Source organism: Callorhinus ursinus, unplaced genomic scaffold, assembly GCF_003265705.2.
Source record: "Callorhinus ursinus isolate GAN/ISIS: 27379988/994484 unplaced genomic scaffold, GSC_fseal_2.0 scaffold53, whole genome shotgun sequence".
NCBI lineage: Eukaryota > Metazoa > Chordata > Mammalia > Carnivora > Otariidae > Callorhinus > Callorhinus ursinus.
In genome coordinates this window covers 8,715,022-8,726,077 of record NW_027397115.1, presented here as the reverse complement: position 1 = coordinate 8,726,077, position 11,056 = coordinate 8,715,022, and the positions used below count along the sequence as shown (strand labels likewise).

At 48.1% G+C, this 11,056-nt stretch overlaps 1 protein-coding gene across 14 annotated transcripts in view; it reads left to right on the top strand.

Moving 5' to 3' along the window:
- SLC9A8 (solute carrier family 9 member A8) overlaps positions 1-11,056 on the top strand; it is a 68,046-nt gene that overhangs the window by 41,487 nt on the left and 15,503 nt on the right. For 9 of the 14 annotated variants that reach the window (XR_012375605.1, XR_012375603.1, XR_012375604.1 and 6 more), the window contains 3 exons: positions 1,038-1,171; positions 2,633-2,738; positions 10,516-10,632. Coding sequence is in view for 10 of the 14 variants with exons in the window: in XM_073883993.1 (XP_073740094.1) it covers positions 1,038-1,171; positions 2,633-2,738; positions 10,516-10,632 (357 nt within the window). In the remaining 4 variants the exon portion in view is untranslated. Of the gene's footprint in view, positions 1-1,032; positions 1,172-2,632; positions 2,739-10,515; positions 10,633-11,056 lie in introns of all 14 variants that reach the window. The other 5 variants (XM_025853398.2, XM_073883999.1, XM_025853401.2 and 2 more) reach the window with 1 other exon arrangement.

Sequence of the window (11,056 nt, the reverse complement as noted above, 5' to 3'; positions counted from 1 at the left end):
GGAGAGAAGTAGATGGATTTGAGAGGTAGTCTGAAGGTAGAATCCGTTAGCAGGAGGATCTTTAATGAGAATCACTCCATTGTCATCGTGTAATGGTTTTCCCTTGGGGGATGAAACCATTAATTGAATTTAATGGCTTCTGACATTTTACTTTGTGTTGTTATCCTGGAAGGAAAGTTCTTTCAGTTCTTCTTCCTAATGCCTCCTAAATCTACTCTCTCAGCCCTTACCCAGTGACATTTCTTCTTTAGGGTTGCTCCATTCTCAGATTTTCTGCCATCGCTTCAATTCCAGGTTTTATCACAGGATCCTCCCCCCCACCCCCCTCCTGACTGGAAGCACTCCCCGTGGTTCCCTGGGGCCTTCGGGGTGAAATACAAACCCTTAGCTTGGTTCATTGCCTTTCACAGGTCCGCCATGGCGGCTGGTCTTGCCTTTCCTCTTGCCACTGTTCTCCGCACCAGAGCCTCCACCCCATCCCATTCCTGGGTTCTAGCCATGCTAAGCTATGTAATTGAATGCTCCCAGAATGTGCTCGGCATTCTTGGGCTCCCTGCCTCTGCATGTGCTGTTCCCTCTGCCTGTGCTGTTCCCTCTGCCTGGGACACTTCCCCTCATTTCTTCACCTGTTAACTCTTCTTTTTCTAAATCTGAACCCAGCCCACATGTCAGGAGGAACCTTCCTTGACCACCACCGGGCTGAGTTAGATGCCCACCCTGTGTTTCTGCAGCCCTTTGCCTTACCCCGAGGTGGTCATTTGCTCTCACCTTGTTTGTCTTCCTTACCAGACAGAAGGAGCCCTTGCAGGGCAGGGACTCTGCTCTCCTCTCTGAATCCGCCCCCCTCCAAAAGCTAACACAGTAGGTGTTAGTTCACAAAGTAGGTGAACAAGTAAGTGACCTAACCCAATGATGGAAGGAATAAAGGACCACATAAGCAAAAAAAAAAAAATCAGTTTTGAGTTTTAGTTGATTTCTGATAACTTTGTCTATAACATTTTAACTTCTTTCTGTTTTTCTTTTATTTCCTAGCACAGCTGAAGGCTTAACGAGGAAAAATATGTCAGATGTCAGTGGGTGGCAAACATTTTTACAAGCCCTTGGCTACTTCCTCAAAATGTTCTTTGGCTCAGCGGCACTCGGCACCCTCACTGGCTTAATCTCTGCATTAATATCCTTTTAATATGTTGAAGACACATGGCTGAGAAGATTTTCTTAATTATATTCTCCAACCATTTTCCCCCCTTCCTTAAGGGGCCAGTTTTAGTCTAAGGCTGCGTTTGAAGAAGGACCTTTATGTAGTTTTGGTTTGAGGAGCACTTTCACTGAAACCCAAGGACTTTTAGATGTGACGTGTGCAATTTAGGATGTCATTTTTCAGAGCGTCATGGTCACGCACACCATTGGCTCTCAGATCCCACCGTTGGGGGAGCTTCTCACTTGAGAAGATTTTCAGGTTCCCCTGTCTCATTTTTCACAGTCAGAAAACTGGAAATTAATTTCCTCTTAATGACCAAATCGAGAAAGTCTTTACCCCACTGAAAGTGTTTATCTGGGGGACCAGTAAAGAGACTTTCAAAATGAGTCCATCCAAGGTATCCACGCTGATTGCACTGCTCAACGGCCCATACGCTTTTCTCGTCAAGGAGGAACGAGGCTTGTGAGGGCCAATGACACCTTCATTGCTGTAGAAAATTTGTCATGTTTAAAATAGGAACAGGCACCAGACCGTTTTCTGTGGGAGCCCAAGCCTGTGTCTCAGGGAGTTGGCCACCTGGCCCTCCTCCACGAGCAGTTTGTTCCACAGATGGCCGGAAGAGCCACCCTTGCCTGTGACGGGCGTGCTCGTCTGCCGTCCTGTTGAATTTTCCCTTCACCTCCTTTGTCCAGAAGTCTAGAGGCTCTGTTGTTGGCTGACAGCTTCTCATATTGTAGCAATAAACAGAGTGGGAAAGAAAACTTTTTCGAGTTCAGTATTTACCTCCATATTTATCTTTCTCTTGGGGGAGAGGGGATGGAGAAGCATTGGCTGTAAGGAAGCCAAGTCGCTGGGCACTGCGAGCCCCAGCATGGGCGTGTGGGCTGTATTTGAATAGAGAGAAGATTCTCCTTTCATAGGAGCATGAGTTTGGAGATCTCCAGGAATATGAAAGGAGGTCCTTCAGTGGGGCACTTTACCCCAGAGTTCTGCACACCCCGTTAGCTGTCTCATCTGATGTTGGAGGAAGGGGGGGCGGGAAGAGTGACACAGCCTTGGAAGGGACCCGGCAGCATGGGCTGTCCTCCGGCTGGCTGTGGCCCCAGCTTTGCCCCCGCAGCCCCGGCACGTTACCAGCCTTCCCAGTCAGCGTTTTTAAGTGAGTTGACTTGGGTGGATTTTAATTTTTCGCCCACTATTTGTCTCAGGAATTTACAGTTGTTAGTGTTTTGTCAGATTCCCTTTCTTAAAACACCAGTCTCCCTGCAAAGAAAAAGAAAACAACAATGGATCTTCACATGTTACCCTGGGATGTTCCAAAGCCTTTCGGATCCATTGCCTACCGTATGTATTTGGAAGGCAGCAGTTTTGTGACTTTTCTGCATCTCCCATCAACTGTCCCTTGGTTCTTTTTCCTTGACAACTGTTATTTACGTGCTAAAGCATATTGACTTGAGGAAAACGCCTTCCTTGGAGTTTGGCATGATGATCATTTTTGCTTATCTTCCTTATGGGCTTGCAGAAGGGATCTCACTCTCGGGTAAGTGACAGAAACATTAACTTCTGGGGTTGATGGCACGTTGTCTTGCCTTTTGAAAGAGGTTATGTCATTGGGGTCACTTTCAACCACAAGAGACCGTCACAACTCAGAAGAGCTTAAGCAACAAAGGGGATTTACTGGCCCTTTAGGGATACCTCTGAATTTAGACCTGGCTGGATTCAGGGGCTCAAGTGTTGTCATGGTCACATTTTCTCTTCGCCCACCCCCCTGTAGCAGAGATCAAAATATCACTTCCAGCGTTGTCTCTTTCCCAGAACAAGGCCTAAAAGGGCCTTCTTCACTCAGAGGATGGGGTCAGACCGCCAAGGGCGGTCAGTCCCCCGGCCTGGCCCTGGGCCGTGACCCCATTGATCTGCATTCTGTCACGATAGTTTTGCCTACAAATGAAATCACATAGTACATAGACTTTTGTGTCTCCTTTCTTTTAGTTACCATAATGTTGTTGAGAGACATCCATGTTTTTGCACGTGTCAGTACTTTATACATTCTTACTGCACCACATTTTATTCGTTCATTTGAAGGACATTTGGGTTTTTCCAGATTTTAGCTATGAATATGTGTGCATATTTCCATTTATCTTGGGTAAATACCTAAGAGTGAGGTTGCTGGGTCATATGGTAAGTATATATTTATTAGAAACTGCCAAGTGTTTTCCAAAATGACTGGGCCATTTTGCATCCCCACCAGAATGCATGAGACAGTTCTAGCTGCTTCCTGTCCTCATCAACACTTATTTTAATTTTTAAAGGTTTAGCCATTCTCCTAGGTGTGTGGCAATTTGATTTTGATGTACTTTGGTACAATTCTCTTTATAGTCCACTTGGGGTTCATTGAGCTTCTTGGGTTCATAATTTATGAGGTTATAGCTTTTCACCAAATTGGGGAAATTTTTACCCATTTCTTTAAACACTTTTTTCTGTTCTCCCATCTCTTCTTCTGTTGGGACTCCAGTTACTGAAATTATGTTCGACAGCATTCTTTCATCCCATAATACACTTTGCCTTTTTAAATTTTTTCCATCTTTTTTTTTTTTTTCTGTCTCTGCTTTACTTTGGCTCATTTCTCTTGCTCTGACTTTATGTTCACGGATCTTTTCTTCTGCCATGCCCACTGGCCTGTTAGTCCCATCCAGCTTATTTTCCACTTCAAATGTGTATTATTCGTCCTTGGGAGTTCCCTTTAGGCCATTTTTATATCATCCATTTCTCTCCTTACCGTGTTCATGGTTGTCTCTACATTCTTGAGCATCTGGGACATGTTTATAACAGCAGCTCTAACATCCTTATTTGCTAATTCCATCATCTCCGTCAGTTCTAGGTCTTTTTCTGTCAGTTCACTTTTCTTTTGTTCATAGGTCATATTTTCCTGCCCTTTGCTCGCCTATTAATTTTTCATTGAATGCCAGTCATTGTAAACTTCATTATGTTGTTGAGTACTGGCTTTTATTATATTCTTCATAGAATTTTGGATTTTCTTCTGTCGTGTATCCAAGTTTCTTGGCATCAGTTTAATCCTTTTGAGGTTTACTCTCAGACTTTGTCAGCAGGTCTGGAGTAGCCCTAGGAAGTAATGCAGTGCCCTTCCAAGGACTCTACCTCCTGTCTGCTGCTGTATTACAAGGTCACCCCACTCTGGCCTGTGGGAACACAAACTTCCCAGCCCTATGTCTGCTTCGGGAATTGTTGGCCTGTTCCTTATTAGTAATCGTCTTCCTAGCCTCTTAGGATCTCACCCACTCGTGTACAGATCAGCACAATGCAAGATTCAAGGGGACACTATGGTAGCTCTCCAGAGCTCTCTTTCTGTGCAGCCCCCCTTCTCTGGCATTCTGGCTGTTTCAGGTCCCTCGGCTGTCATCTGTCTCCTCTTCTCAGCTAGACTTGACTCTGCTGGGCTGGGGTTTGGAGTTCCCCTCCCTAAGCCTCAGCCCGGAAGCTCTGTCTGAGCAGTAAGCTAGGCCGGGGCCTGGAGCAGGAGTGGCCGCTTTGTTTCCTGTCTGTCAGGAATGTTTCCCTTCTGACAGCCCTACCCTGCAGTACCCAGCGTCAGAGGGAAGTTTCGTTTCATATCTTCGATCAGGTTTTCTAGTTGTTTATGGCAGGATAGCAGTTTGCAGAGCAAAGTGGAAGTCCCCAGTGGTTTGCAATGACTCTCTTGAGCAGAATTCTCCTTCCCCGCAGATGGTTCTCTAGAATTACACGCGGGTACTCGGTGAGCAGATCCTGCCAAGGAGGAAGCAGAGAGGACTCTGGCCATTTTCACTGGAGAACTCTCTGTAAACGTCATGGTTTTGTTTGTTCTTAATTTGATTTGTTCCCAAGCCAGTTCTCTTGGATAATTTCATCCCAGTATCTGCCATCGAGTTCCTTCTCTTATCTTTCCTGAATTTTGGCACTTACATAAACATTACCTTTGAGTCATTTGGCTCTAGCCTGGCTATTTTTACCTCTGTTTTTCTAAATTGTTCCCCACCCCTTTGAGATGAACACTGAGTACCTGGTGGCAAAGATACATTTCATGCATCCATTTGGAATTTGTGATTAAAACCAGGGAGTGTTTTTCTTGTCTTCAGAGCAGCAGTGTTTTCTGTTTGTAGGGTTTCACTTCTTTGAGGGCCTTTGCTAAACATGCCAGTGGACAGTGAGGCCAAAGACAGCACATGCGAGCCAAGAGCATGCTCGGCCACCTCTGGGCAGTTGGCTGGGCTCTGCCCATGTTTGTCTTTGGGATATTTGTCACACAGGGTTTTCAGACAAGGGTAGGATAGTGCTGGGGTGTTGGAGGACCTTCGAGTCCCGCTGTGAGAGTACAGCGGGAAAGGTGGTGTTTGCTACCCCCCTTCCTTTTCCTGCTGTACTTTTCCTGTCGCAAAGGACTGAGTGAGCAGTTACCAAGAACATGGGGCAGGGTGCTGTCCTCCGAATCACGTGTTTAGGACACATCGGTTAAGGACGCCGGACAGACCAGGGTTTGAATCCCTGCCCCGCCTCTCATTAGCTGTGTGACCTCACACAGTCGACTTAACCACTCTGAGCATCCACTTCCTTCTTATGAAATAGACGTTTAAAAGGGCCACCCCAGGGCCGGTGGTTGAGGGTTAAAGGGAACGATGCGAGTAAGAGTCCTGACAGAGGCATGCTGGGGTGACACGTCCTGCTGGCCCTAACACGCCCAACATGTATTAACAGCACCCCCTTTCACTCACAGACATCCTGGTTTCAACGGCAAATTAAATAGTCCCCCTAATTATGAGTTAGTAAGTGTTAGCTGTTCTCAGAATCTTTGTTCGAATTCTGTCCGTGTTAACTGGTCTTTTCACTGAGGCCAGTTTCAAGGGCCACTTTGCCCTCTGGCTCTGAAGATTCAGGGTTGACTAAACCCCACCTTTGCCAATTCAGCCAACAGTGGGCTGAGGGAGGGCGATTGGGGCAGAGCGACACACTGTCATGTTGAGTCACAGAGGATGGGACGTAACCTCTGTGTCAGGTGGGGGAGATGCGGGCCAAAGGTAGAGCTTGGTGTGCAGCTCTCCCGAGCTCAGGGGCACAGCCAGGGGTTCCTTTGCAGCCCTGACTGTGGGAGAAAACCTGCAAGCCACTAATGCTAGGAAAGATGAAGTACATTTGGGTCGGTTCTCAGTATGGAATTCTGTGCAGCCACCGAATAAATGAATTTGACCTATTTGTGCTGCCATGGAAAGAACTCTAAGATATATTGCCAAATTTTAAGGAAAAAAAAAAAACTGGAAAACCATTTATTCATCCATTCAACAAATACTTATTAAATGTCTACCCTGTGCCAAGAACTGTCCTTGGTACTGGGGCTGTCCTTAGTAAACAAGACCAGATGAGGTTCCCACCTGCCAAAGAAAGATGGCAAGCAAGTAAGCAAACACACACGGTAATTTCAGGTAGTGAAGAAGTGACAGGAAGGAGAGAAATCAGAGCAATGTGACAGTGGCATGGGGGCAGATGCATCATGCAGTAGGGGGTCAAGAAGGTCTCCCCAAACAGGTGGTGCCTGAGCTAAGACCTGTGTGGTGAGAAGGAGCCAGCCAAGGGAGGACCTGAGGCAGCAGTGCACTGAGCAGTGCTCAGTGTCCAGATCGCCGTGAGGGAGCTTGGCACACTCCAGGAAGAGCAAGAAGGCCAGTGTGGCTAGGACAGAGGGGCAGGGGCCCCGGCCGGCAGGGTTCTATAGACCCAGGAAGGAATTGGGTTTCTGTTACATGTGCAAAGGTAGGTTCAGTGTTTGAGGCCCTTTAAAAATCCCTCTGCTGGTAATCCATGCTGCATACATAATGTGATCCTCCTATTTTGTGCTTTTTAAAGGCAGATGAGCTTTGTTATAGCATGGGCAAAGAACTGGCAGCCTATATGGGGAACTGTTAATAGTAAGTAGTTCCCTTGGGGCAAGGCAGTGTGAATGGAGAGTCTCTGACTCTATACCTCTGAGTCTGGGTGTTTTATAGCAAAATAGTTTTATTTTAAGGTAATTAACAAAACTAACTGTGGTTTGATCCAGCCTTCGGGAAGTTCATCATATTTTACCCACAGTAAGGTGCAATACAGTGGAAGTTATACCACAATAGACACCCTTCACCTGCCTTTGGACTTGAGTCTCTATTCATCATCATTGTTTGTAACATTTAAAATAGTGGATTTAACTGAAACTAGAAATGGATTTCCTCCCTTCCTCCCTTCTTTCCTTCCTTCCTTCCTTGATGATGACCATTTTGCTGCACTGTTATCTACTTCCTCAAATGATTTTGCCTTCTAGAAGAAATACATGTGTCAGGGATTCTTCCTTATAGGGCATTTTTAAAAATACCCATGCCTTGGAGCGCCTGGGTGGCTCAGTCGGTTAAGCGTCTACCTTTGGCTCAGGTCCTGATCAAACCCTGCTCAGCAGGGAGTCTGCTTCTCCCTCTCCTTCTGCCTCTGCCCCCCACTTGTGCTCTCTCTCTCTCTCTCTCTCATAAATAAATAATGTTTAAAATAAAAGAGGGGCGCCTGGGTGGCTCAGTTGTTGGGCGTCTGCCTTCGGCTCAGGTCATGATCCCAGGGTCCTGGGATCAAGCTCCACATCGGGCTCCCTGCTAGGCGGGAAGCCTGCTTCTCCCTCTCCCACTCCCCCTGCTTGTGTTCCCTCTCACTGTGTGTCTCTCTGTCAAATAAAGAAATAAAATTAAAAAATAAAATAAAAAAATTAAAAATAAAATAAAATACCCATGCCTTTTAGCTCTACAAGTGAGCCTGTTCGCACCATTTACCCATTGGTGTTTTCACAGCCTGTGTGGTGGCAGCTATAGTGGATGAGGGTGGTCTGGGCGGTGGTGAAGCTTGGAGAAGCTACCTTTGCTGAGGGAGGGCTCGTAGGGCAGACACTTGAGCTGTCCCTCAGGCTTTTGCATCCACTGCTGATGCTGCTGACTCTTTGCTTTAGCCCCCAGAACTCAAGAGATGCCCTGACCTCAGACTAGCCTGGGGTAAAGGTGGTGGCTGGCTGTTCCTAGGGTCCAAACTCAGCCTCCAGAGGGCGGTGGTTATCTGTACAGAAAATTTGTTAACATTTGAGTTATTTGCCGTCATTAAAAGCTGGGAGATTTCCCATAAGAAACATCTCTGGCATCTCTCCAAAAGCCGGAAGGAAGACTGGCTGGTCAGCATTCAGGTCTCCCATCCACAGGGCTGCGGGCAGAACTTTATAGATGGGCTTCTGCCTTCTTCGCCCACATGTTGGTCACCCTTCTTTCTTCTTTATTGTCCGGCTCCTGAAGCTTCTGGGTTTCCAGCCCTGGCCTAGCGCACCAGACTGACCCAGCCAGCCAGACCCCTCCTGCACTGAGCCTGCCCCCTGCTGCAGAGCGCTGAGGCAGGATGCACCGGAGGGTGGGCAGGAAAGCTCCCTGGCACTCCGGCAGTGGGTGCTGGTGTTGAGTCCCGAGGCAACTTTCACTGTCACCTCTGACTTCCCAGAGCTTTCCAGAGAGGTCATTTCGTGTTGGGACTCCTGTGGGCGGGACAACAGTGTTGATGGAAGGCCACTCGTGTCACAGCCTAAACGTGGCTCAGGCACCTCTGGGGTTGACTTTTACATCAAGGTAAGAACTCCAAGGTCTCAGCTTTGCCAGTGACTTGATCACCCTTCTCAAAGCGAACAAGTGAGAGAAAACCCTTTGGAAGTGCAGAAGCTAGGAACTTTTCGCCCTGGACGGTGATGCTAAGGATCAAGTCCATAAAAACTGAAGTGTGTCCATGCTGCTTTTGAGCCTCAGCTTGCTCATCTGGACACCGGGACGAACAGCACCCCCTCATGGAACCGTCGGGGTCGTGAGGCTAAGCCACGTGCAGTGCCCATCACGGGCCTGGGCTGAACCGGTGTGAGCTGCCCCCCTGCCATTCGATGGGGTTCCAGTCTCAGGTTCTGGTCTCTTCCCTTCTGTCTCACATTGCTCTGCCTTCCCTGTATTCTGTGTCAGTGTCAGGAAGGGTCAGCAGCCCGGGGCGGCGGGGGGGGGGGGGGTCCCCCCCAGTGCCTGCAGGAGCATACTGGGACAACAGCCGGAGGTCCTGGTGTGTGCTTTCTTATCTAGCAGAGCAACAGTTCACAACGTTTCATGAGCTGTAGTCTTCCCGGTGCCCTCAAGGGTCGCGGAAAGCCTGCGCTCTCCTTTCCCTATCCCATCTTGTCAGGTGTGCCCCTGGGAAGCACTGCTGGAATGTTCCTGGCCAGCCTCCTCAGCAGGGAAGAATGAAAGAACTCAGGGATTTGCCCTTCACACAAGGGGGCGGGCCTGCCCTTGGCGGGGTGGGGCATATCGTTGAGACCTCAAGGTGAGCCCTCGAAATGGCTCCGATGCAGTTGGGTGGTTTTCACCCTTTCCAAATGGAGAGTCAGCTAGGCATCCCTGTCTCTACGAAGTGGCAGGAGTGAGCTACAATTTTGCTTACGAATTTTCGCTTGTAATCCATACATTTTTACAGCTTATTTAATGAGTTTGTAAAAATCTCATCTTCCTTACGTGAAAATGAGGCCCCTTTCCTGCTGCCAAGGCAGGGCAGCATTGAGAGGTAACTAACCCATCTGTGCAAAGCACTTTGGGAGTGATTAGGGGCGGTGGGCCATGCAGAGATCAATCCTGAGTGAGCAGCAGGAAGTGTAGACTCACGTGGAGAGCTTTCAGGAAAAGACACAGATCCTTTTTTAGTCACTCCTCTCTTTATAAGAGGAACTCGTGGTGATTAAGGGAAAATTAAAAAAAAAAAAAGTAAATAAAAATCCACCCGTTCTCCACATCCAGATTCTTACGCTCCCTTTCTGCCCCAAGAGTGGTTCACCTGCACCCCTTCCATCCGTGGGTGACAGTGACAGCTCGCATCTGCTCAGCCCGGGGCCTGTGGTGGGCAGTGTACATGGCTTATCCCTACTACCCTCCTGACGGGTCCAGAGAGGGTGCTGTTAGTCCCACTGCCCAGACGAGAAAGCTGAGCTTGGAGAGGGAATGAAGCTTGGCCCAAGATCACCCAGCCGGTAAGGAAGCTGCCAGAGACGGGGGCCCCATAGCATTTCTCTGCGGCCTCTGGGAGACCTCAGGTAGTACTTTCTTCCCCTTTCTTTTCCTTTTTCTGAAAACATGTACCACCGTAGGGCCCAGTGACTTGTAGAAAATGTGCGATATTATTTGTGTATCACATAGCAGGTGCTTTTCTGCTCTGTTCATGTCTGTGTGCTTTGCCTCTTTGTCCTTCTCCAGGCATCATGGCCATCCTGTTCTCGGGCATCGTGATGTCGCACTACACGCACCATAACCTGTCCCCGGTCACCCAGATCCTCATGCAGCAGACCCTTCGGACCGTGGCCTTCCTGTGCGGTGAGTTCTGCCTCTGTGTGGTCCCGCGCGGGCCTGCCCACGGCCCATCGTTCAGCCACACCCTGTTTTCCCTGGCAGGAGAGGCAGCAGAATTCCTTAGAGCCAGATGCTTCTCTCCCTTATCCTTTGCTTATTACTCTGGCTTTCAAATTCGATAACATAAACCTAACTCCTGATAACTTTCTGGAACATTGGACTCCTATAATTTTAAGACCAAAAATAATGAGAACTACTAAACATGAACATTGGAGACCGATACATTTTAAACATTGTAAGGTTTGAAAAGGTAAACATTTCCAAAAATGTGTCCCCTGGCACTGGCATCAGTGAGGGTTAGGTGAGACAAGACTCCACAGTCAAACAAGAGTCTGGAAAATCCTGGGGGATGCACACTTCCAGTTTGGGGGCTGCAAGAGCACCGTGA